Source organism: Oxyura jamaicensis, chromosome 1, assembly GCF_011077185.1.
Source record: "Oxyura jamaicensis isolate SHBP4307 breed ruddy duck chromosome 1, BPBGC_Ojam_1.0, whole genome shotgun sequence".
Taxonomy (NCBI): Eukaryota; Metazoa; Chordata; class Aves; order Anseriformes; family Anatidae; genus Oxyura; species Oxyura jamaicensis.
The window spans coordinates 108,103,373-108,130,213 of NC_048893.1; the positions used below are offsets into that span (position 1 = coordinate 108,103,373).

The 26,841-nt window shown below is 41.6% G+C and overlaps 2 protein-coding genes across 3 annotated transcripts in view; one reads left to right on the forward strand and one right to left on the reverse strand.

Annotated features, from left to right (window-relative positions):
* The first annotated feature begins 803 nt into the window (after positions 1–803).
* SOD1 (superoxide dismutase 1) lies at positions 804–5,497 on the forward strand. Its single transcript, XM_035315607.1, has 5 exons — positions 804–960; positions 1,602–1,695; positions 2,191–2,260; positions 4,050–4,164; positions 4,935–5,497. Exons 1-5 carry the CDS (start codon positions 886–888, stop codon positions 5,043–5,045), a joined length of 465 nt encoding a protein of 154 aa, XP_035171498.1. The 5' UTR covers positions 804–885; the 3' UTR covers positions 5,046–5,497.
* Positions 5,498–7,714: 2,217 nt separating this feature from the next.
* SCAF4 (SR-related CTD associated factor 4) overlaps positions 7,715–26,841 on the reverse strand; it is a 46,223-nt gene continuing 27,096 nt past the window's right edge. For both annotated transcript variants that reach the window (XM_035315605.1, XM_035315606.1), the window contains 7 exons: positions 26,482–26,595; positions 25,626–25,782; positions 23,986–24,140; positions 17,921–18,083; positions 17,700–17,780; positions 17,412–17,600; positions 7,715–9,700 (listed from right to left, as the gene is read on the reverse strand). In XM_035315605.1, coding sequence (XP_035171496.1) covers positions 8,859–9,700; positions 17,412–17,600; positions 17,700–17,780; positions 17,921–18,083; positions 23,986–24,140; positions 25,626–25,782; positions 26,482–26,595 — 1,701 coding nt within the window. In that variant the 3' untranslated portion in view covers positions 7,715–8,858. The remainder of the gene's footprint in view (positions 9,701–17,411; positions 17,601–17,699; positions 17,781–17,920; positions 18,084–23,985; positions 24,141–25,625; positions 25,783–26,481; positions 26,596–26,841) is intronic.

Below are 26,841 nucleotides of genomic sequence, written 5' to 3' on the forward strand. Positions count from 1 at the left end.
AGTAATGTGGTGGAGGGACAAAGGGCAGGATGTTTGTAGGTTGTCTACCTTTGTCAGGTCTGTGATGATATAATGGTGCGGCGAATTCTTTTTGTTGATGTGAGTGAAGTTTCTGAAGATTCTGTGATGAATGTATATTTTAATGATAATTATTGTTTTTAAAAAAAACTTCGTCATCTCTCCCCAGCACTGATCCAAGGCTGCACCCAGAGACTCTCAACCTGAAGCAGAGCAGTCTACTGGATACCTTGCCTGCTACTGTGGGTATCCTACATGCAAAGACATCTCTAAAAAGCCTACAGCACACTACGGGAAGCCAGCAGCCGAGCTGCACCAGCTTCAAATTGTGTTTTTGACAGTTTTCTGTACGGGGAACCAAACATCTTTTGGACAGGAGCGCTATTTTGAAATACAAAGCTATTCAGAGGCAACTCCAGGGCAGTATTCATGCTTTAAACAGGAGTTCATTATGTGATACAACTCAAGTTGCGGTAATGTTAGAAGATAGTCTCTGGGGGTGAGGATATAGTTAAAGTGCAGAAAACACCTCATGGAGGCACGCCCCCGCCAACCGCCCGCCCGAGGCGCCGCCATTACACAACGCGCAGCTACAGCCGCGCGGTTGGGGGCAGCTCACCCGCCCATTGGCCCACGGGCTGCCGCTGCCGATTGGCTCCCGCGCAACAACTCCCCTCCCTCCGCCCCTTGATTGATCGATGTCTGCCTTATAACTGCGCGAGGAGACGGGAGGGCGCACTCTGATTGGCAGTGGCGCCGGCGGGCCACTCTATATAAGGTCGGCGGGAGGGGCTGTTCTCTCAGTCCGCGGTCGGTCGGTGGGGGTTTTGGTTGTACAGGCGCTCTCCGCCCGCCGCGGGAAGGAACATGGCGACGCTGAAGGCCGTGTGCGTGATGAAGGGTGAAGGCCCCGTGGAGGGCGTCATCCACTTCCAGCAGCAGGTTATGGCCGGTGGCGGGCGGGAGCGACCCTGCCGGGCTGCGGTGCTGAGTCACGGCGAGGGGCGGGCGGCAAGGCCCGGCCCTCCCCTCATCACCTCACAGCCGGCGGGGGGTTTGGGGGTGTGTGTGGTGTGACTGTTGTGACCGTTAGCGCACGAGGCACTCTGACCCGCTGAGCAAGGTGAGGCTGACAGTCTGTGGAGGAGGAGTGGCGTTTGCTTTGCTCGTGCTTGTAAACAGACGTGAGCGATTTCAGAAATAAGCTGATAAATCTAGTACCTTCCTCTTCGGGGGTCTTTGGAAGCTGCCTGGACGTGGCAATGGGCAACCAGCTGTAGGTGGCCTTACTTGACAAGGAGTTGGACCAGGTGACCTCTAGTAGCCCCTTCCAATCTCAGCTGTTCTGTGGTTCCTCTTGCTTGGTGAGAGCTAATGAGAATGTTCTAGGTGGCTAAATACAGCATTTCATAGGAAATCGACCTTTGCTGATTTACAGACTCAGTTTAGCAAGGTAATTGCTTGTGTTGGTAGCTGAACTTACAGTGGAGCTTTTACTGCTTTAGATCGTCTAGCAAGCCTCATCTGACATGAGACTTTTTTGCTATGCTCATTTCAGCAGTTATAAAATCTTTCTCTTACAGGGTAATGGACCAGTGAAAGTTACTGGAAGAATTAGCGGCTTGTCTGATGGGGATCATGGCTTCCATGTCCATGAATTTGGAGACAACACAAATGGTAAGATGTGTGTCCAGGCTTTTGAGTTACAGCTCTACCATGATTGCTGAGCTTTAAAGAGTTTCTTCTAGTGTTAAAGCAGCACCTAGTATTAAGTGTGCTTAAGTTTCATGGCTGCAAATCTGATTTAAGAGATGATGGTGTTTCCTAAGGAATTGATGCTTATTAAATACTTCAAACATGTTTAGGCTAGTGTTCAAGAAGGAGTATATCAAGCATTAACCTAAATGCTTTGACAACCTAGTCTTAAGAAATGAGAGCACCTTAATCTGAGCCCAGAACACTCTGGAATTAATAATCTTAGTGAACTTGACGTAATGTTTGACATTGAAATAGTTTATTAAATCCAGAGGGTTGGTGGATCTAGCTGGAGAGTATCAGTTTCATTAATGTTTTTACTTCTTGGGCTATAGGAGTACTACCCTGGTACACTGTATAAGCAGCAGATTTAAGCTGGTTATTGCAACAAGTCTACTCAGCTGTGTTCTGTTTCAGGATGTACCAGTGCAGGTGCTCACTTCAATCCTGAAGGCAGGAAGCATGGTGGACCAACTGATGCAGAGAGGTGAGTTTAAGGGGCCTGACCTGACCTCTTACTCGGTAGCTGCTCGGTGCAGCAGCCATCTAAGTGTGACTTGTGCTAGGGAGGCAACTTCATGAATAATGCTAGGATTGCACTAGGAGAAAGCTAGTACTTGCAGCAGGACTTCTGAGGTCAGTTCACAATGTTTGGTACCAATGGCGGTGTTTTAGAGACCTTAGCTCCAAGAGTGTGTGAAATGCAGTCTCTGGTGCATTGGTTATATTGTAGCCTGGGGGGAAGAAGAAATAAGGGCTCTTGGTGAATATTCCTTAGGGTATGAGTGAAAGGGGGAGAGAGTTCATGTGTTAATACCTGGCATAGTAGTGCTCTGCTTCTGTTTTGGGGCTAGCTATTGACAACAGAGGCCCTAAAGTGCCTCTTGTTGAGCTGTACACAGTGTGGTGTAGGGGGGTTGTCAGTTCTGGACAAGTGCTGTGACCAGCTAGCAGCATTGGTCAGGCTTTTAAGCGCTTGCATCCAAGTCTGTACTCGCAGCTTCTGATTGACCAATTCATAGTGGAGCGAACAGTTCAAGCAGGCTGGCTGCTAGCCAGCTGCCTGGCTGAGAGCAGGATGAAATGATGTGCTTACGGGCTTCACAGGCAGGCGAATGCTCCAGTGCTAAAGGTCACGGCTGCATGAACGTTGTGGCTTGTGCTGGATCTGCTTTGTCAGACCCTGCTTTTAGTGGAACTGTCTGCTCAGGCAGCTGTAGGCTGGGGAATCTTCTGCAAAGGTAAAAGAACTAGGTCATGGCTCTGTCAGTCTGCAGTTGGGGCAGGTGGTAGTAAAACCACCTGAAAGCTTAAATCAAACAAATCCCTAAAGGGAAAACTGCCCTTGTCCTAATTTTACAGGGCTGTGTTAAAAATGTGGAATTTGCACCCTGCTCTCCAAGAAGCTGGTAGTCAGCATGTAGCTGAGCTGGTTGCCTTGAGTGCACGGAGTTTGTCAGAAACAAGCTGGTGTTGGAGGCTCTGGATCCATAGCGTCTTGCAGAACACCATCAACTTGGAGTGAACGCTTTATTTGGGGTGGATGTGCAGGCAACAAGACACTGGAGTGACCAACAGTTCTGTGAAAACTGAGCTGACGGAGGATTAATTTTTAAAGCAAGATGTAGTGGACCAGCTCTGGTTGGAACTGTGCAGGAGAGCATAATGCTGTCCGTATGGGAAAACACCAGGCAAACTTGAGTTTGTCTCAATCATTCCTAGTGCTGGCTAGAACTCAGCCAGCACTTCATGCGTCCCCTTTGACCTAGTACTTGACAAACTGCTTTTACTAATCCTATTTAAGCTTAAAGCCTGTGGCTGCTTGCAGAACAGCTGATTTGTGGTATACATTAAAAGTTAAGTATAGGAGCAGTGTTTATACCCAGCCTTGTATGTGCAGGAAGGGTTTAGAGACTGAACTGAATTCCCTTCTGAGCAGACAACCACCTTCCATCAGCACGGAGGGGTTGTGAGCTGTCAGAGTTGTGTGTTACTGGCCTAGCTGGCTAGGCAGTAATGGCACTTCTCCCCCCGAAGCGGGTCAGCCTGCCTGTTTTAGGTCCTCCCTGGGACTGAATTCTAGTAATGCTTTGAACTGGAAGAGTTAAAATAGTGGAAGTAATCAAGGTTCACTGGTGGTACATGAAAACATGTGCTGGGAAAGATAAGGTGGTGGAGTCCTGGAGTGTAGTAACAGGGGTATTGTATTGCCCAGGCCATCCGTTAGGGCTTTTGATGTAACCAAGCTTTTGATGAGTCTCTCTGCTTTTGTGTAGGCATGTGGGCGACCTCGGCAATGTGACCGCTAAAGGAGGAGTAGCGGAAGTAGAAATAGAAGATTCTGTCATTTCTCTGACTGGACCACACTGCATCATTGGACGCACCATGGTGGTAAGTGTCTTGCTGCCTTCTTAGGTGCTTTAAAGAGCTCCAGAGCACTGCCAGTGAGTGGAGACTTCTTGATGCTGGAGGCTGGTTCCTGGTGTGTTATGTGACTTGTAGTGCAAGGTTTCTAATATGGGGAGTTCTTTGGAGCCTTGCCTGAAAATATTTTATGGATTAGTATTAACGCTTTAACCATGAGATACTAATTCTATTCTGGCCTTCTTGAGGATATACTTCTCTGTTTAAGTTTGCTTCTGGCTGTGCATGATTAAAGCAAACTGAGCTGAGGAAGGAACAGGCAATGAGGCCCAGGTGTTGCCAGTGAAAGGCCTGGCAGTGGACACTTCCCCTTGGGGCTGCGTGCATGTCTCCTGCACCGAACAGACTCAGTCTGATGACCAAGCACAGGAGATGTGCGGTGTTACAGTGCTGGGCTCTGCGCCTTCACAGCAGTGGTCAGCCTTGTGCTGCGAGGGTGAACATGGATTGCAAGTCCAAGTTTGTCCCTGGATTAGTAATAACTTTTTGAGTCTTGGGGTTTTGGTGACTTCAAACAAATGCAGCTGAAGGCGATGAATCGTTCTGGGCAAGTCTAGTCTTAATTTTTCAGCATGAGTACCAACTTGGCATCCAGTGTTACACAACAGCGAGCACCTACCCAGTGGGTAACACCCTGCTGGTAGCTGGCAGTACTGCTTGTTGCTGCTATTGTGTGCAGGGAGATACTGTAATTGATGTTACTGCGTAACTAACCAGCATCTTCAATTCTCTTCTAGGTCCATGCAAAAAGCGATGACCTGGGTAAAGGGGGAGACAACGAGAGCACGCTAACTGGAAATGCCGGGCCTCGTCTAGCTTGTGGTGTCATTGGAATAGCGAAGTGCTAAGTGTTGTGCCTGAAATGCTTAAGATGACAGTGAGAAATGGGCTGTTTTTCATTGTGATCGCTGTACTTGCTCTTCGTCATTCAAGCAAAAGATCTCAGTTAATCTCATTACTACTCTGCATTCTTGAGTATCAGTTAAACTGGTAAAGACTGACTTAATTTTGTATCATGTATATTGCAATTAAAGTGTTGATGGAAAATCGCTGTAGTCTCCTGCTAAGCACCTGCTGTAACCATTCTAAGTACGATCCTCACTAACTGGAACAACTCCCGCTCTGTGTAATGGCAGGTGGGTGGGAGTGTCACGCTGAACCCAAAGCTTCTAGTGCGTTGTGGGGTTTGGAGGATGAGGAGCCTCAGGAGCTCTGCCAGGACTACTCACTGAAGAGCAGTAGGCGCGGTTTGCCACATTGTACATTTCACAGTTGTGTAATAAACTTGCTGGCAAATACACCTTGGTCTTGCGGTCTATTAAAGCTACCGGCTCATTTGGCAACATGGAAGGAAGGCTTGGACTTGCTGACATCCAGTATTACTTGCTAGGCACCAGCAGCATCCAGGAAACTGTTTTGAGGCAGCAGCCTTGGGACTGTTGACCATCTTAATAGGTACGTGAGTAGTGGAGAAGTTGTGTATTCCTGTTGTAGTACTCCACACCCTGTAGTAGTAACCTGATACAGCATGTTACATACATACTGTGTACCAGCTCTGTGTGGATATCTGAAGTGCTAGGGGAGCCGTAAGCATCAAATGGGATGACACAAAGTGTGGGTCTCAGGGGGTGTGGGTTGGAGTGTTGTGGGCAGATGCCAGAGCTCACCCTCAGTGGAAAAAAACTGGCTGCACTGGTGAAGGATTTCCTCCAACCTGTATGGAAGCATCTAATATGGAACAGGTCTTGACTGGGAAGAAATACCGGAAGTTCTGTATTCAAATTCCTGGAGCTTTCCAGTAGTGTGATTGCCATGTAGCGGTGCCAGCTTTAGGTTTCCTTGTATGCACCTCTCAGACACAAATTGACAAGTCTTTTAATAGAAAATTATTAGTTTTAATGGAGACTGGCATCAACACTCCTTTATCTTGTACATAAGTGATATTCATGGAAGTAGTTGGTTGCACTTCTAGAGGCACCCAAGTTCCAGTGTTAGCATGGTACAAAGGGCATGGCTTTTTGTATAGCAATGCTGTAAAAAAACAGTTCAACCTTGCATTTGTTACAGGTGGCAAATGACTGTGCAGCCCCTACCCACCTGCACCTCTTTCTGGGGGTTAGCCTGTGCTCTCCTTAGGCTGCAGCAGAAGTAAGGTAGTAAATGCACCTTTCAGCTTGCTGCTTAAGCATCAGAGGGTCCAGAACGATTTGCGTGTACAAATGCCACCAGCACCTCTGTGTATTTGAGAAGCTCAGAGGATGGCTACGTTGCCTGCCCAGCGCAGGGCAGGTACTTGGTGAGCTGCAGTGGAACGAGAGCCGTGGCGGCTCCACGGCTCCTCCTCTCCCTGCCCCTCTCAGCCCTTCTTTGGGAGCCTCGAGGTCAGCTGCCTGCCGTGGTGGGGTTAAACGGCTGAAGTTAGTGCTGTACTGAAGGATGGAGCAGCGATACCTGGACCACGTATAAACACACCCGTAATTGGCAGGCACAGGCTCAATAATCAAGGTAGTAATTGCTAACACTATAATGTTCTTACTGGTAAAGGATGCTTACACTGAGCTGACTCATCCAAAAGCCAGAAATTGGACAATTAATGCAGGAGTAGGATCTGATATACTGGTGATGCCTCCCAGCAGGTTCATTGTACGATTGCTGTTTCTGAAGGCAGTAAGAAATTATTCTGCAAAGGACATTTAAGGTTCATCATAGGCGCTGTTCTCAGTTACCTAAAAAGGGAGAGAATGTGAGGTGGCATTTGTGTGAATTGTAACAGATAAGCCTTCCATTTCTGTCAATCTTGTCTTACAATCTTTTAATAAAGTGTATTCGCTTAAAAAAATCCTACCTCCTTACAGAACGGTGGCAGTTCTTACTACGTGGTCTTTAACATAAATGTCTGCATGTGTATGAAGAACGTTCCACTGGCCCAGCATGAAACAAACACTAAGGACACGAAGTTTTAACACATGGAAGTTGAGTTCACTACAAGTATGTAAACAGTTTTTTTTTTTCTCTCTTTATTCTGCTATTGCAAGAACATAAAAATATATGTCCTCTCCCCAATCCATAACGCCACAATTGCTTTCCCTCCCCTCTCCCTCCCCCAGAAAAAAATCCCTCTGCCGCAGAGCAGCTATGAAAAAGTACTGATGTAAGAAAGCAGCTGCCCTTCACTTAGGGAAAAATAACCCAACTTTAAAAGTAGAACACACCTATATCAAGGAGAAAAAAAAATATTAAATATGCACAGGATTCATACAATTTTTTTCCACTACACCGCTAGAGCGTAACAAGCTTCAGCTGAACGCCTGGTGCGACGCGAGCCTCGCGGTTCAGTGCAGGGGCTGATCAGAGTGCGATTCAGCCTGGGCTCGTCAGGGCTCTGGCTCTCCTCAGAATAATGTAGTGGTCTTTCAAAACTGCTTGCACCTGAAGGGCCAACCACGGAAAACTAGGATTCGCCCTCTTAAAATCTGACAAAATTATTTAAGTAATATGGCGAGAAGATGGTAAAAACTTACACAAACACAAGAATAAGCGTTCTTTTTTTCCATCAGTCCAATAGGTACAACACTAGGTGAGTAAAAATTTTAAACCTACCTCTTGCAGGGTTACAGGAGGTAGACATCATTAACACAGACAACAGTAGCAGCCCAGAGTTGTGTGAACGAACAGGCAGCATTTTAAAATCCTTGAGCGACTCCCCAACCTTTTCCCAGCCCCGCTTAAAAAAAATAGGTTAGCATTTCATATCGTGTTTTGGTGTCTGTCTTTGATTCCTATCACCCCACTTTCCAAAAAGCATCAATGAATAAACAGTACAAAAGATGCTGAACTGCTGCGCTCCCTCGCCCACCACACACAATAATTTCATAACATTACAAGCAGAATAGACTAAGTTTGTCTGAAGGTGTCCACTTTTCTTTTTTTTTTAAAAAAAGGCTAATTAGGGCAACATTTACCATAAAACCAGCTGGAGGGGGGGAAAAAGGAAAATAAAAAACAAAAAAAAATGATTGCATTGCAAACACTAAACAGTTACCTCTTCAATTAACATTTTAAAACTAACTTTCACCTAGTATGGTCAAGTAGAGCATTAAAATGCAGCAACCTAAAAATCAAGATGACTATTACAATTAAAAATTGCTTCTGTGAATAGCTACACAAACAGATGTATTTCTTTGAACAAATATAAACAAAAGTCTAATTTAGACTCCAGTACAGCATCAACAGTTCAAACTTTAAGATGTTGAACAATCCTTTTCCACTTCAGTGCAGTGTAGGAAGAATAGCACACGTTAAAGTTTGTTACGAAAATAGAGTTTATTAAAAACACATCCCTATTGTTTTGAGGAGCTTTCACCGTTACCTTTTCTTAAATTAAAAAAAAAATAGAAAGCACTTCTACTTCTGATTTGTAAACTTTTTAAAGTCAAAACTTTAAAAAAGTTACAGCAAAAATGGGTAATATTTTAATCATATCTTCAGTATTTTTGTGTTATGTTGTGGCTATTTTAAATAGAAGGGAAGCAATCAAATTGCTTACAATTCCCCACCGACTACTGCGGGGCTGTGATATAAGCAGAAGCAAATATAATACAGCAGACTGTACAACTCTAAAGCTCTACACTCCCACAAATGTCACTGACAAATTCCAGTCTCTAACGAGGAGCCTCGGCAACTGAGCCCATATCCTTTTCGGCTTGTTCCACAGATGAGGTAGCCTCAGATGTTAACGCTTCGTCAGGTTTTACACCTGAAGGTTCAGACTCTCCTTTAGGAAGTTCTGAAACAATGTCTGCGTCCTCCATTTTGCCACTATGAGATTCATGGTTTTTGTCGCCATCTGCCCTGTCTGTCATCTCGGCTTTCTCCTTGCCTCGGTTTTCTTCCTTGTCTCTGCGAGACTCCCTATCTCTAGAATCTCTCTCTCTGTCTCGATGGCCACTGGACCGCCTATTTCTGTCCTCCAAGTCTCTATGCCTATCGCGCTCGGGGCTTCTTCTTCCCCACTCTCTCCTTTCCCGATTACCGAGTCGCTCGTGATCTCTGTCGTCATTGCGGTTGCCGTAGCGCTCCCGATCGTTCTCTACCCGATTCCCAAAAGACCTCCTTCCGAACCTCTCCTGGTCTCTGTTGGGAGTGAACGTCTGCCTGTCGTTCCTGAACTGCCTCCCGTCTCGATTATCCTCAGGTCCGCCCGGCCCTCCGCTGCCCGGCATCCCCCCGGGCCTCACAAAGTGGCCCGGCGGAGGGAAGGGGGTCTTCATCCCGTGAGGAGGAGGCATCCCGAAGCCCCCCGGCCCCGGAGGGGGCCCTCTGTGCATCATGTGGGGAGGCATGTGGCGCGGCGGCATCAGGGGGAAGCGCTGCAGGGGCGGCGGGGGCATCCCTGGCGGTCGCTGGAGTGGTATCAAACCGGGCCGCGCGCCCAGGAGGCCGGTGGATGGAGTCTGCAACCCAACAACAGGGGCGGGCGGGGGCGGCGCGACGCCTTGGGTGCCTGCAACAGAGGAACCGACACACGAGTTAGAAGAAGAGCAGGGGGAAAAAGCGCTTTCATCCGTCCAAAAACGTTCAGAAATTCTCATGAAATGAGGAACACAACAATTGTGTGTGGGGAGGGCAGCGGGCAAAGCGTCTTGTGCTGGCTTGCATACTATAAAGAGCATCTTAAACAGACATTTCTTTTGTGCTATGAATAATTACTGTTGGAACGGACAGTAACTACTGACTTATCCTTACGGCTTCCCTTTGTGAAGAAGCCATTGCTGCTTTGCAGGTCAGAGCTCTTCCTCACCGCCAGCCCAGCGTCTTGTGTTGACTGCCGGCCAAACACCTTCCCAACAGGTTACGTTTCCCAAATACAGGCACATCATCTACTTCTGCTCTCTTTAAAACTGTTTTCCTCTATTACAAACACCGTCTACCTCATCTCTGGCTAAATGTTTGAAATGTGAAGTGGGTCATCACCAGGCTCTCCGGGGCGCAGAAGAGGCAGCAGGTAACAGCGAGCGATGAAAGCAGAGCTAAGGCCAGGACGGGGCTGGGGAAGGAGCAGGAAATTGCACGGCTCCATTTACCAGTCCAGAGAAAATGCACAAAACAAAGTTTAGTCTTACTAAAATATACCTTGCAATGTAAAACTAAAAGGAATGCAACAGGTAATCTATGGATTATTATTAAATACAGTTTTGGATCTTTTGTGGTACATATCCAATGCCAACTATTGCCACCCTTACTCTTGGAGTACTGGAGTCTTGGCTTTAGCATGGTCTTCGGAAGAGGGAGGGGACCCGGGACCTCCCAAAACACGCCGCTTTCAGGAAGCTCAGCCCAAAGCCTGCTGACATCAGCACAAGGAGCCGTGACTGAGAACGGAGGAGTACTGAGCTCCAGACGAGTACTTCACGCCTCTGTGTGCGCCAGCTCCTCTCGCGTGGCTCCAAGACTTTGTTTAAATAAGTAACACTGTTGTCTCATGTCCTCTGTGGTTTTTACACCGGATCTACCAGCCCTGGGCCCTGCTGCTCACTAGCATTTTACCTGAAAATACGCTTCATGTATCTAAGAAACCATAGCTATATATACCATATCCACACATATATACATATTTAAAGCAAACTCCAAAATTAAAGAGGTCATTAACAGTTGCCAGAATGAGCAAAAATACCTCCTGCTCCATCTTGCTTTCCTTTTAAAAATGTGTTGAGACTATACCGTTTTAATTTGCACGTCTTAATAAAAATGAAGGTTAAGAATGCAGGTTACTTGAAGGTTTGTAACTCCTGCCCCCGGGTAAAACTACCATGTCAAGTAGGCACGTAAGGTAATATGGAAATTAAATGCACAGCAGTGTCTCCCCGAAAACTGCACTCGGAGTGCAATCAGAATCATTAAGGTTGGAAGAGACCTCTGAGATCTTCTGGTCCAACCGTCCCCCTGCTGCCAATGTCACCCACTCAGCCATGTCCCTAAGCACCACGTCCAACCTTTCCTTGAAATGGAGCGGCCGTGCCATTTTGCAGATACCCCACGTCCCAACCAGCTTCTCTCTTCCTGCAGCTGATTGATTTAGCATTTCTATCCCAGCTATGCGCGAGCCTTCTGAAGAGTTATTGCCCCGTCACCACACTGCTTCTTACCCTAAGAACATCCTTAACAGAAACCTTTCTATCCTAGTGCTCTTCATACTCGAAGGAAATTACATTTTGTGATCAGTAAACTCAGGTAGCAAAGACGTGAATATTCCTCCAGTCCACGGTTATCATCTTACCTTCCCCTCCAAGCAGTCACTTTAAGACACGGTTTGATATGTCTCACTCTTTGAAAGAAATGATCCGTCAGCAACATTTTTTTTTTTTCCTGGGAGGGATTTTGTTCATAAAATGAGCAGCCCCCCCCCCCCTCGTGTTCATAATCAGGCTGCAAGTCACCTTGCTTCGACCTCTCCCATGACTTACTGCTACAGAGCTGGCCAGACAAACACACAGCCAGTGACGGCCAGGAACTTCATCTTGCTGAGTTTTGAGGTTTGGGGATATTTTTATGAAAATTCTTCCACAGAATTTAAAAAATAAGGCAGAAAGGAATAACCGAGGCCTAATGAGCTGAAGAGGATAAGCATATGCTTTCACTCTACAGCAGCGGAGTAGGTGAGGTGACAGCGTGAATGTGAGACAAGTCATAAAAGTTTTTTTTAATTTAACAAGTATCAGTCATTTAATTTCTCAGCTGTACTTCTACATAAAATTATGCATGGAAGCAGCAGAATGGTATCTGGAAAGCCATTCTCTGTCAATCTGGATTGCATCCTTAAGGTAGCACAACGCTTTTTGTTTTGAGTAAGCCCCCTCAAATTTTCAGGCTGGACTACGATGTAGAGAGTACTACCAGCTTCCTTAACGTGCTAACAAATTAGGCACTAATTAAAAATTTACTCCAAGAGAGTTTTCCAGAAATACATCCAAATTTACTGAAAATGGTCAGTAAAATGAGCGGCACAGATCATGTGCAGCACCTGGGAATATTTAAAGCTCTTTCTTGTTCTATACAAACAGTATGCAAAATGTAAATAGTTTGTCAAACTAAAAAGAAATACCACAGCTCTTAGAGAAGCAATTAAGTGATTTAATGACCATCTCATACCTGTGCAAACGAGCGACGGAATTTATCTGCCCCAGCCTGTACTTTATTAATTTGTTCATAATTTAAGCCTTTTTGTAGTTAACCTTGTCATCTTGCTTATGGATGTGGATCTTCAGCCCGCCCTCTCACCAGCTGCTTATTCCGCACAAGCTGGCTAAGCCATGGCTTTTTATTACAAGACCTGGCTTTTGCTGCTGGTGACATAAAATCCTCAAACCTAATATGTTAATTATGTTTAAATGTGTAAAACCAAAGACTGCTTCCACAACTTGTCATTACTTGTGACTTTTACCAGTGATGCGTAATAGAAGATCTTCAGAACTTGCCAAGAGTTTAATACGAAGAACTCACGCTAGAATGACCCCATCACCAAGCACCTGAGCGTTTCCAGAGATGTAAGAACAATGACATAGCATCAGGTTTCGTGCTTTCACTTTACTCATACAGCATAGCCCGAAATGCTACGGCTGTCCTGAAGCAGTGTCTTCTATCCAGAGGGGTCCCAGTAGCTGTCTTTAACCGTTTTGATAATCTACGTAAAAAGCCAGATTTCCGTGTCACTGCAATCCAGTTTCTGATCATCTTCTCTTCTGGCTGGACAAAGCCCATGTTGCCTTTGTGATAATTATCAGTGTTAAAAATGCTAACGCAAGACAGAAGTGCAGCACCTAACTTTTTTTTTTAACTGAACTCTGATCACTAAGTGATGATGGTGCCTCAATTGTTAAATTACTTCTCCATTGTGTTGTTAAAAGAAAGCAAGTGGAGGTGTTTTCTGCGTCTAACATTCTAATCCTACTTCAAGTATACCTCCTACTGCAAACGGGACAGAAGTACATATGAGAACACAAAATCAAAAGCCTAGGGATCTCTCAAAACAACAAAATGAAAGGTTTACACAATGACACCGATGCTCACATTCTGCAGCATTCAACATGTCACACCGGATTCTCCAGCAGGGAATTCTGCATGTTTAAACTAGAACATTAAGTACTATCAGGAACATTAAATACATCGTTTTAAGTCGTGTCTTTTTCAGGCGTTTCATAAGGAATCCTTCAGAACATGTCAAGAATGTAAAGAAGCCTAAACTTTAAGAGCCTAAATACCAATTCACAGTTTAAATAACTTGCCTTAAGTACCAACAGCTTTCACCGTCGTCAGCGCCCACCATTGAAGCCAGTAGGAACTTGCTCCTATTCATGTAAGATGCTTCAACAAGGATGCAAGAGTCAAACTTGCATGTGGATAGTGTTGGTTGCTGGTATTTGATTTCTAAAATTCCTTCTTTATACAACATAAATTGATCCAGGTCAAGGGATTCATCAAGGAAAAACTGAATTCCATAAACGGTGCTTGAGAATTCACGTTCCCTTACCTCTGAATTCCCATTCAGTAATATTATGAAAGCAACATTCATATTTATGTCATTAGCAAGCGTGCAGTGTTTGTTATTCTTTTCAAATGAGCTGTCCTAAGTTGGAAATGCATTAGGTTTGTCACCGTTCATATCCTGTGTTAACAAAAACTCCTACTTCTTTTTTCCCCCATACACAGTTTGTAGTAGTTTGATATTCAGATGAGCTCAGAAAATTGTACACTGTCTTTTATAATTTAATAGATATTACAAAAAGACCATGTAGCTACTGAAGAGCAATCCAGCAAGGGAGCAAAGAAGAGTAGTTCAGCATGCATTAACAGGAAATGAATACCAAGCTCATTGAGAACTATGGTATATTATTCTTTGATGATATGTAATTATCATTGTAGAAATTTTGGTAAAAAGAGCATTAGACCAGAACCTACAAACTGCAATACGGTGTGTTTAATCAAGATAATAGATCACAGAATCTGAATATTTGAAACACAGCATCTGCAACAGCGATTTATTACTGGTCCAGATTACAGTATTTGCTCAACACTAAGAACAAGCTGGCAAATCAAAAGTGATTTAAAAGCCTGTCACTTTCTGTAGTATGTACACATAAAAGGAGTCTAAAATATCTGCTTAGCAGAAGATTTAAAAATGACATGAGCACACACTCACAAAACCGGTTACAATCTGGATCATCTTGTTCAAATTAAGAACAAGAAGCTGTAACAACAGTGAATATGACCAAGGATACAACTAAAGCAAAACAACCTGAAGGTGGTTTTTAGAAATAAGCACAAAAAAAGAAAGACGTAATGTCCACAAGAGATCACTTCTCTGAAGCACACACACGTCTTTGCTGGAAGTGAGGCAAGAATTACATTGGAGGAACGAATGAAATTAGTGGAGGTGGAACAATGTAACTTACATTACTAAGAAAGCATATGAAATCTTACAATAATCCATTTAGAATTACTTTGTAACATATCTTCCACATAAAAACTGAACAGATAGATAAGCTTAATTTTGAAATTACAAAAATTAGAAAAGAGCTCCTCCGTTTGTACAGATTACATAAGGTATTCTCAAGCAAGGTTATTAAATTTGGCTTTTTGACAGTCTCTTCAAAGCAATCTTCATTCCTTGAATTCAGCTTGCTGCAGTAAGTTCTTCTATCCTGCCCAAATATCCGAAGAACATTTCTTCATTCTTCTTGTTAAACTACTCAAGCCCCTTCATCCCTACTTCCCCAAGCAGAGTCCTCATGCCATGCTTCATGATGCTGTCACACAAATCTTTCTTCCACCTTCTCATCTCAGCTTGGACAGCCCCATCATGGGCACATTAAAGAGCAGTTTAAGAGGACTTCGTGAGAAACTAGTCACACGATCAGTCATATGTTCAAATGGCTAAACCATACACTTGTAAACACAAGTTCATTTCAGCTGCAGCATTTGATTTCCCTCGCCTGTACTTCCCCATGGCTAACTGAGGGTGATGCCACACCTATTCACTTTGTCCAGTTCATTCACCTCTGACCCATACAAAACTGTGCACTAAAGCTACATTTAAACCGTCAGGCCTGCAAGTCCTTCTGGGCTCCAGGACTGGGATGCAGACATAGACTGCATCTCCCATCCACACATGTGAAACCCTGGCACACTCCACTTCCCACACTTAGATTTCCCCAGGAGTGAGACCTGATGCGCAGAATGAGAAGGGAGGAATGACGATGCAGCCTGGCCAGCTCCTGAATGCAGATGGTGGGGAGGTTAAGACATCAAGGGACACTGCTTTGCAATCTAGATCAGCATGCCTGGTGGTAAACATCACCTCTGTCATGTTTTTCTTCCCGTTTAAGGAGAGACCACATCTGGACTCTCGCATGCAGACTTAAGCTCAATTGTTAAGTGAATCAAGGTGGTTTTAGGAAGTGTTTCATTTGTGTTAACTTACTGAAAAGCCTTGCAAGAAAAAAGACTGCTAATAATCTTTTACTTTTAATCATATAAAATAATATGATCTGTTTTTTCCAGTTTTCTTGTATCATACACCTCGTGGTGAATAGTTCCCCTTAACTCAGATGTCAGGATGGAAGGATGTTACCCAATTCCCTGATTTAGTATCTTCTTGAAATAAGACACTTAAGTAAATGCATTTTATGTTGATGAGTAAACACACATCTCTTAGCTACTCAAGTCTACGTTGTCAGCTCACACTAAAACAGACTTGCAATCCCATGAAAAGAAAAAATTCTCCGATCTGCTTGTTGATGAGACTGAACATTGAGAGCAGTCACTCTGACCCCAGGGACAGATTTATCCTCTTTAAGTACTTGGTAAACAAACCAATAGAAGCAAAGGCAGATTCTCCATTTTCAGATTTATCAAATTCAGCTTCCTTGAATTTGTAAGAAAGCTTGTCTGAATAAAATGAGTTTTTCATTTACTTCACTCCCATCTTCATTATATAAAATCCTTTTCTTCTGTGTATAGCAATACAACAAACTGCAAAGTAACTTAATATGTTTCAAAAGCTTGGAATTAGAAGTTAAAGTTATGCCATAAGGCACTATGAAATTCCAAGACATCTGGTTAATACTGTATTACGAATGCTAAAAATGTCATTCAGTCATTAAGACAAGAATGTCTTAAATGTATAGTTCAATAATCCTTATTGCTACTAAATGCTCTCAACCTAGGTGTCAAAACAGGATTATTTTTATTTATTTAAAATTTTTCTCTACTTGTCAAATATCCAAGATATTCTAAAAACAATTAGGTGCTGGTCTTGGATGTCTGCTTTGACGGATTTTAAGACCAATTTTCAGAGAGAAGAGGCACCTCGGTTTTTAAAAAATCCCTTTAAAGGGGATTTTGTTTTTCTAACATTAAGTAACCCAAAATCACTAGTCAACAACTGAAAAATGGAGTCATCAAATCCAGTAGCATAGTTCAGCTCTCAGAGAGACAAATCCTTCTTTGTTTTGCAGTACAGAATGAAAATTTCTGGACAGAAACACACTTAAAAGTATGTTTTCCATTTGGTTGTCAGGCTCTCCTTCAGAGGTGTGAAATACCATAAATATAAACCTCAGTAGGAAACAAACTCTTCTGAGTGTATTCTTGATACTGATGCATGAAAGGACGCATTTATAAGGTAGCATATAGGTAAAAAGGTTTCAGAACCTGTAATACCGCAGGACTAAATAATAGCTTTTTTTTAAAAACCATTTTATTAAGATAATTCATTCAATACATAAAAGCATACTGTATTTTCATAGATTAAAAAAATACACTAAAATAAATACTGATCCTCTGTAAGATATATTTACAGAAACCTCTATACATGTAATAGTTGAGTGTAGAACACAGTTCATATGCCATACAGATGTTTTGTTTTAAGTTACTTTTCTATATGGTATAAGCCTCAATTTATTAAAGAGGACGGCATGTCATTCTGTCCTGAATTTGTAACTTAAGTGTTATGGCTTTTTTGTCTCTTCAGAAAACAAATCTTGAATGATAGAAGTTTTACTGCTTCTTCCATGCAAAATCAAGCCTCTAAAAATTATTTAAAGGCCAAAAAGAAGGACAGAATTTTTTTAAAAGTAGAAAAAAAATGCTTTACTTTCCCACAAACTAAGTCAGCAGCAAAATCAAAATTTGAAGAATATATACAAAAATGAACTTACCAAGAAGCGGAATAGCTTGGGTGACAGGAGCAGGTACATTAGTAGGTGCTACGGGAGGTGGAACAGTCCCATATATTTTGGAACTATCACTAGTTTCAGCATTTCCTCTGGATCCAGAAACCACTGTTGGGATGGGATTTCCTACAGATGCATCTTTTGTAGTGTCTTCATTGACTCCAGCTGCTGTAGCTAAGGAACAAGGTATTGGCATATTAAAAGATACGTCAGCTGCTCTGCTTGCATGATACCGTCCTTCTACTGCTGCTTGCTCAAGGTTTAAGCACTTACAGTTTGGGATGTTTACTGCTGGAGTGTGAGGAACAGATACTGGAGGAGTTATAGGTGGTGGTGGTCCAGGAGGAAGGAAGCCTATAAAAAAATACATTAACAGTGAGCATCACTTTACCAAAATGTCATTGTGTTGTTTATATGGCAGATACTGTTACTTGGCTATGTGGTTTTAAAAAAAAGGACTTTATCACTAGGTAAATATATACACAAACACACACCTGGAGGTAAATGCATTGGGTTAAAACCAGGTCGTAAAAATGGAGGTGGTGGTGGCGGTGGCACTCCAGGAGCAAATCCAGGAGGCGGGATTCCTAAAGGCGCTGTGAAAGCAGGAGGTTGGAGCGCACCAACCACAGGAGGACCTGATGGATGTGGTGGAACCTAAGGAAAAAAGAAGAGAAAAAGCATGTTACCTCAAGACTGACTCAATTATTTGCTGTTCAGATGCGGACTACTTTCCTCTGTGTTCAGTTCATTAAAACAAAACAATTTAAACTACCTTAAATTGCTTCACAACAAGGTGATCTAATTAGCAGTCAAAGAATTCTTGTAACTTAAAATGTCAACATTGATCTTGTTTGCCTCTGTTCTTGAAGAAAAAATGATTCTCTGTGGTAAACTGTTATTAATGCATGATGATAATTGATCTAAATATACCCCTTACACAGTAGTTGGAATTCATTTTAGCATTCAGTATGATGCCCTATTAAGTTACAAATCTGAAGCAATTAAAAGCTTTCTTTTTTCTTCTACCTGAGTTTGTATGTTAGAGTGGTTTGTTTCAAAGCAATAAAAACAAACAAAAAAAGCTTAATCAAAATATACTTTGCATTTAAGATTTGTTTACTAAAGCAAAGGAGAGCTGTGTAGTCAAGTGACCATAACTGACTCACTTGCATGACCATGCATGACTTCAGAACTACTTCACAAAGACCCCTCATATCTTTTTTTTTTTTAATTGTTATTTCTGAAGTAAAGAAGGAAAAGCCTTCCCTATCTTATTCTCAGAACTGAAAGAAATGAACTAAGCAAAATGTTCTCCTTAAACCTGCAGATTAAAGCTGCCAGGCACCTGGTATCACTTCAGATTTCTGTTTCAGCTTCTTTACCAACAGCTAGTGAGTTGAGGCACGTTACAGCTTGTAACATTAGTATTTCAAAATCAATTTAAATTACAAGAAATAGGCTCAAATTCCTTGATTATTAGGCTTCAATATAGAACTGCACCTTTTAATTTTAAATTCATTATTTATCTTTGGTTTATAATAACACGCTGATTAAGCCTTGGCCTGAAGTTAAACTAAAGTAACAGGATCTGAGACACTACAGGGTGTGACAGGAGAAACTGCCGGTCGGGTAACAATGTGAGAAGCTGACAAAAGTTACAGGTGGCACCATTAGAGATGATTGGTTGGGTTCTGTGGGTGGTTTAGGGAGTGTTACGTGAACAGCCAAACCTCATAGATAGCCAGACAGGAGCACTGGGGATCTTCTGAGGACTAGGACCTTGCAAGGCCAACTTTGAAGAGTTAAGCACAATCCAGGAATCCTGTGTGTGGCTGAGATTACCTAGGTGAACATTAACTTTGAATAGCCCTAGAGCTGTTTCCATTAAAAGCCAGGTAAAGCTTTAGAAAAAGAGCTCTGAAAACAGTAACCTAATAGTCTTGGTAGGTCCTTTTGTTTGCAGACACTCCTGCAAAGAAAAACAACTTGAAGGAAGTTAGACAAAGATATAACTGCTGACTGCACAAATGTTCTGTTAAACAAGTGTGTACGTAGTGTGTGCAATTGAGCAGGGGTATCAAGAAGGTAAGAGGTCTAAAACTGGGGAAACTTCTTAAGTGTTGGCAGTCCTGGAGTAGTTAAAAGCTGAGAAAACAGTGTTTGAAGCATGTGTATGCAGTGGCTTCAGAAGGGATGATGAATAGTAAAATATTATGATTTAACAAGAATAGAAGTAACAAAGGAGGGTGACTCAGATACATATTAGAGGATGTTCATACCTAAGTATCAAGGCCTAACTGAGGCATACTTTTTGTCCCCCAAATTAACCCTCTAACATATGATTGTAGGTAACAAGCTAAAACCTTTCCTTTAAGAAAATAAATGCAGGCAGTAAAAATTGATGTGTAAATGTCATAACATCTAATTTAAAATGCAGTTTAAAGTTTTTCTGTTTTTTTAGAGGTTGAACCAGTGGCTAATAAACACTGACAGATAACAAAAACAGAAGTGGTGAACAGTTTCACAATAGCTGGTGGACTGGAAAAAATGAAGTAGTAGAAACACTACTGAGAAGACCCTTTATTAATGGGGAGACAAACACTGGGGAGAAACTGGTATTTTATTAGCAACACTGAAACTGGAGTAATTGGCTTCTCAGTAACTGTGTAATGTAAACCACCAGCTACATCTCGATGAACATGTCTTGGGGTTTGGCCTGTACATACAACTACTTCTGACTGCATAAAGAAGGCTCAGGGGAGACCTTACTGTACTTTACAATTACCTTAAAGGAGGTTGTAGTGAGGTAGAGATCGGGCTCTTCTCCCAAGCACCAAGTTGTAAGACGAGGGGAAATGGCCTCAAGTTGCACCAGGGGAGGTTTAGGTTGGATATTAGGAGAAATTTCTTTACCAAAAGGGTTGTGAGGCACTGGAATAGGCTGCCCAGGGAAGTGGTTGAGTCACCATCCCTGGAGGTCTTCAAGAGATGGTTTAGTGGTAGACTTGTCAGTACTAGGTTAAAGGTTGGACTGGATGATCTTGGAAGTCTTTTCCAACCTGAATCATTCCATGATTCTCAGATTGAGAATTGAAGGAATATCACTGGCCCAGTGACCTAAGGTAGCACAGTCTACTTCAATGCTCCAAGACAAGTGGATATACATACATATCAAATACATACTTAAAAGCACATGGAGTCTCCATTGGAAAGGCTGGAAAGAAGTCTGCTGGTTTCAATATGAAGAGCATAGGATGGATACTGGATCAATGCACAACTACTATATCCAGTTATATGAAGGAGCATGAGGGGTTTGGTAATATATCAGGAAATTCAGGAAGTACACACATCTCAGATCCTGGTTTCTGGCTGAAGTCCCATCAAACAAACAAACAAACAGACTTTGTGTTGGACTGGGAAACTTGGAGGAAGGGTAGCCGGAGCAAATCCTTGAACTTAAATTTATAACCCTAGCAAAGCCTCAAGCATGCTTCGTTGCGAAAGAGCAGTTTTGGTAGGGCACCACCAAGCTTTGCTAGGAAAATGGAACATCAAGTTACCCATAAACTTGTCAGTGAACATGTAACACAACTGACATCACAAGTGCCATTAACTGAAACTGACTCTCAGCAACTAAGAGATTAATGTATCTTGATCTTGGACACTGCAATACAACTTAAACACAGACCTACGCTCAGAGTGGACCACTGAGGTGGATCCAGTGAGAGACCAGAGTCAGCAATGGCTGAGAGGTCTGAATCTACAGGCAAGAAAAGGGCTCACTCCAGCAGCACAACACAACCATATGCCACCTATCTTGCCAACAACCCAGGGCCGTGCAGCTGAAAACATGCTGTGCATGCTATCAGGCCAAAGAACCAGACCTACCTACAAGGGCTATCACTTGGAAAGGGACATTATCCATTTTAAATACCTTACTGCTAGGTAGATTAATGGGTCCCAGTGGTACTGGCTATGACAGGAGGCCAGGCTGCAGGCAGTTACTCCCCTCACAGGCAATGTCAAGCAGAGGGGGGCTCCTGTGTGCAGCCTGTGCACTGTAGGCCTGTTTGGGCTCTACCAGAGAAAAGAACGATACAGATCCTTCTGATCCTAACCTTTCAGTGGGACAGCATCAGGGCTGCAGGCAGATCACAGAGCTTATGGATAGTGCCATAAGGGATGGTTGGATTTGTCAGGTGTTTAGCGGGGTGCTCTGTAAACAACAGACACTTCCCAATCAGAAAGGACTATCTTATAGGGAAAAGGACATTGCGAAGCCAATAGCGCCTAAGTAACCATATTCAGGAATAGCATGTAAGGACAACGTTACTTAGGTAAAGGTATCATAAATAGCAGATCTGGTTACGGATGCAGCAAAACTGGGACCAGCATGGAAAAAGTAATTAGGCTACAGTTGTTTACTTGTGAGGAGACTGGAATGGAGCAAGAGAGGAACAACCATAACAAAAAGAGGGCAAAGAAGTAAGAAAACAGAGTAAAGTATGAGAATGATGCAGTTAGAGTTGTTTGGGTATATCTGTCAGGCAGCCCTATACTTGATCACCCTGGCCCAAAACAAGACAATGCATCAAAGATGTTTTGACATATCACATGTACCAAACCTGCTTATCTGGTCAGAGGAACCAGGGTGGACAGGGTGTTTTCCCTGCCTGAAAAGGGAGCAGATGGACCAACTGTGTACCCTGGTATCCCTGTACTGATGCCTATTTCCAGGCTGGACAGAATCAGCAGCTACCCAGCTCTTGTAACAGCCTCCCCACATCTTACAGTCCTGACCACATTACTTTTACCACTAGTACCATTACCATCATCACAGCTGAACTTACTTTGCAAGTCTTAAGAACTATTTACAAATTAATAAACTGTTTTATTTTTATGACACTCCAGAGAAGACAAATGAACTGATCAAGTATAACACAGCCTAAAAAAGAGTTCACAGCAAGACAAGAGAAAAAGGCCAAATATGATAAACCAGGGATAAAAGCCAGTTCTCTGATCCTGACCTGGATTTGTACAGGTGCAAGTATCTTTGCCATGGTAAAAAAAAAACAACATTGAAGTCAGCGAGGCTGAGACAAATTATCACCACACTCATATATTCTGAAACACGTTGACTTTTTCTTTATGCTTTCTTTTTCAGCATGATTTTAAAGGAAAATAAAACTGCTAATGTTTGATACGGTTAATTCTAATTAAAGCTAATTACAGCTAATGGCTATTAAAGCTCTCTGAAATTTGAGATTTGACTCAAATGTTCATTTCCTTAAAACGCCTTAGAGCATTTCATGAATTCTGTGCCAAAATAACACTGAATTCAACTTACTATGTTCTCAAATCAAGTAACTGTTAAATTGTGTCTTCAAATAATGTGAGTTCTTGGTCTTTCTGAGTGTCTGCCATAATGCGACTCATAATTTTTCTCAATATTTAAAATAGCTTTATTCCAACTTCCTCCCACTTGAAAAAGGTATACTATTATCTTAACAATGACAAGAAAGAAACCATTATACCATTAAACCATTATAAAACTAGTAAGACTTTTACCAACAAATAAAGCTAGAAGACTGTAAAACACTAAAGGGAATAATTTTTGTCACATACTACTGAAACTAATGGTAAAATTTCAGTCAGTGTTGTTTTAACAAACGAACACACAACATCAATTTTGACTAAAGAACCATTATAACAAAGGCAGAATATGAAATTTTTCAAATGCAGTTCCCAAAGGCTGTTCAAAGAGAGTATACACAATATGAACCAAGATGAAAGCGCTATGCTATTTTAGAAGGTCTATAGCTTATTTAAACCAATAGTAAGAAAAACTCATTAGGAAAACACAGAAAAATAATTAATGTATTCATAAAAATGAGGGTGCAATTAATCTCATTGATAAAAATAACCTACTGTAATAATTTATTCAGATTGAAACATCCAGATTGAAATTCAGGTATTTGAAGTGCAGTCCTACAATAAATATTTCCAAGCGTGTAAAGAGCGTACATGGGTCTGCCACATTAGCATTAAAGCAGCAGTGAAGTTTTGGAGCAAGTTATCCGTCATTCCTCCTAACTATGAACGGATTCAATTCCCAGGGCTGTCCTGGTACATCCAAACTACATCGTTTTTCAAGGAAACCAAACCAGATACCCTGCTCCTGCTGGGCATAAATCACAATCCGAATCCTAATGGGTTTTAAGATTTTCACATCTTCTGTTGCCACTGCAACTTAGCAGAAAAGGAAGAGTCTATTCGACTGTATTGCTCCTCTACATAAAGAGGGTGAAGTAGCGGACTTCAGGTGCATTTATGGTGCAGGAAAGTTGTCTACATAAAATAGCAGCATAGCCAGACTGCTAACAAGAGCACTTTTAAGAGGTGCTTAACGACACAACAACATGCACAAAATATCAGATCAAAAGTTATTCACCATATTTTCTCCCTTCTATTTAACTTATGTGTATGGCCATAGTAAATAGTTATTCAAGTTAAGTTTTTGTTCAGATATCCAGAGCAAATGGGAAGGAACTCTCACCTGTGGAGGAGGTACTGTAATTGGTGCAGGCATGGGAACGGGAATTGGAACAGGTAAAGCTTTAGGTATAGGTGACACTGGTTCATTATGCGTAGCTTCTGCACCTCCATTTTGAGCTACTTCATTTTCAGACTTTTTGGGAATCCCCTTCCACTCTGCAAATAAGTTATGAATCAGTTCAGAAGAAGTGGACAAGTAGTCAAGCCATGTAAAAGCCATGTACTTTGTGATGTTTACAAGAATGAGATAATTAGAGCATTTTTTTCAGATAATGAAAAGCACACAGACATAAGAAACATTTACATATATTTCTGAGAAAAAAATCCAACGTCTTTGAACACAGTTACAACAAATCACTGACAAATGGCAAGCAAGATTAATTCTTTCATTAGCCATTTAACAACTCTTTGCACTCAGCATTTTTATGTCTGGGATTTTGACGTCATCTATAGCAAAAACAGTTAAGGCTGTTTTGGGACAAACTTTTAACAGATTCCATTATTCTATGGCAAGAATCAAGCATTTTTTTTTAATGATTTGGGAATTCATTTCTGAAAAAAATGCATTTTCAAGTCTTGAACAAAGGAAAAGGAGAATACAACAATGAACAATTACAGCAAAATGGGAAAATGAAAATATCAAATACAGCCTTAAGCTCATTTAGAGAGGAAATACGGCCCCTATTGTTTGTCACAACTTCTTGAGAAAAGACAGCTAAAGTGAAAGAAGGGATCAGAGAAGAGTCATTAGTTAGACAGACTTTGATTTAAAAACACACACTACTTATTCATGTGTATTGTGATGAAGACATGCTACTATTGAGAGTAATAACCACCCAATTAGGGCAAGTTAGACAGAATGTCAAAATCCTGAAATACCGTTTTGGGAGCGAGACAGAACACCACACAATGGTTGCACTGTTACAACCAACACAGGAGTCTAGAGCACCAGTTCAAGGAACCTTAAGCAACTTCATTTTCTTAAGTACTGCATTCATTTAGTATTACTTTTAGAAATCACAGCAGCCAGCATGCTAGCAATTCTATATTGATTTGAAGCTGATTTTAAACAGGTATAATTTTCTTAATACATTCTTAATATAAAATAGAAGCCTGTTATTTTCACTGCTTTACACACAAAATAACAAGAATTCTAGTTAGGGCAAGAAAAATACAAAACTTGCTAATGGAACTGAAACTGATCTAAGTAGAAAAATAAAAGGCACTTTTAATGGAAATTATCAAGTTGCTGTCATCAGCTGCTACACAAATACTCCAAAGGCAGGCTCCTCTGCTAGGGATACCTCACACAAACCAGTGGACCACCAGGCTGGCTCTGGGACTAGTGAGCACTTGCAACATTACTATCAATGGCAAACCCCAGTGCAGCTCAGTTTGTCCGGTATACAAGTGCAATTTTAGCCCAAGCCAATAACCCAGCTGTACAACCCGTGCCTGTTGATGACTGTCATTAACTGCTTACAAAGTCTCTCTAGTCTACTGGTTACACATCCTGCTCTTTGTAGCTATTTCAACGATTTCACACACACTTCAGAGTCAGGAAAGTTAGCCACAACAAATTCAGGGTATCAGTAAAAAGGACAATTTTTAAAAGCATTTAAAGATGTAGCAATACCTTACCTGGACTAAGAGTTTCATTGTCCAACATTCCTCCTTCACAGAAACTTTCAAGATCTTCAGGTTTCACTTTGTCCCATGGTATGTAAGTAACACCTAATTCAACATCCCAATACTGCTTGTAGTCTGGCTTTATTCCCTTATTCAAAGCCCATGCAATCTTGGAGAAAAAAAATAGATGCAGTTAGTAATGTTTTGATTTTAATGGTTTTAATAATCTGTTATCACAAAATAGCATCACCAAAAATGGCTATGAAGCAAACAAAATACTCTAATTGAAACAGCAGGAAGAAACACTCTGAAAATATTTTTTTTTTTTTTTAAAGGCACAATTAGCTCTTATGTCTTGGCTTCTCTCTTGCACGTAATCTGTAAAAATTTATACAGGCAGCTTCTTTAAATGTTCCCCCATCACTATAATAAATTTTATTTCCCTTCAGAAAACAGTGCCACTCTCTAATTTGGTGATCTGCAAAGGGAAAAGTTTCACTAATTAATGCATTCTTAATTATTAGCATTATTTGTAGGATTATAACTGTGTTTAATTATAGATGGTAAGATAAATAAGCAGCAACAACAAAAAACCATAGTTATGGTCCACTGGAATGATTAAAAGGACACCATTTCTGTTGTTCAAATACATTATTACTGACAGTCTTTCAGAGAAACTGATAGAAGTTCCTTTAATTGCATGACAGAAGAATACTTATCAATAAAAAAGAGGTTATTTCATAAGTTTATGTAAATGATCGTATGCAACTACATAAAAATTTGAAATATCAGAAAGTCTAGATTACAATAAAAATTATTCCAGTAATTACAGTAATTTTAGAACAGCCTGACATTTTACAAGAAATACCTTTATAGATTTCTGATTGACTTTGAAGTTGCCTCGGCTCAATTTTTGTAGGGCACGATAAGCATCTTGTCTGTGAACCATTACAATGTAGGCACATCCTCTGGGCGGTATCATCTGTTTGTATTTTAAGGAAAAAATAAATAGTTTTTGCTAACAGTAACAAAGCAATGAGCAACATACAAGTGTTAAATTACAGTAAGCTGGAACATCAGCAGGTGTTTCAAAGAGACTATTAAATATGAAAGAGAATGTTAGTTTAAGAAGCTAAAATAGCCAGCATCCTCTGGAAATAAGAGATTCTAATAAATTGGAAGCAACTCTTATGCAGGAAGTTTTAAACTCCATTAAATGTTAAAATAT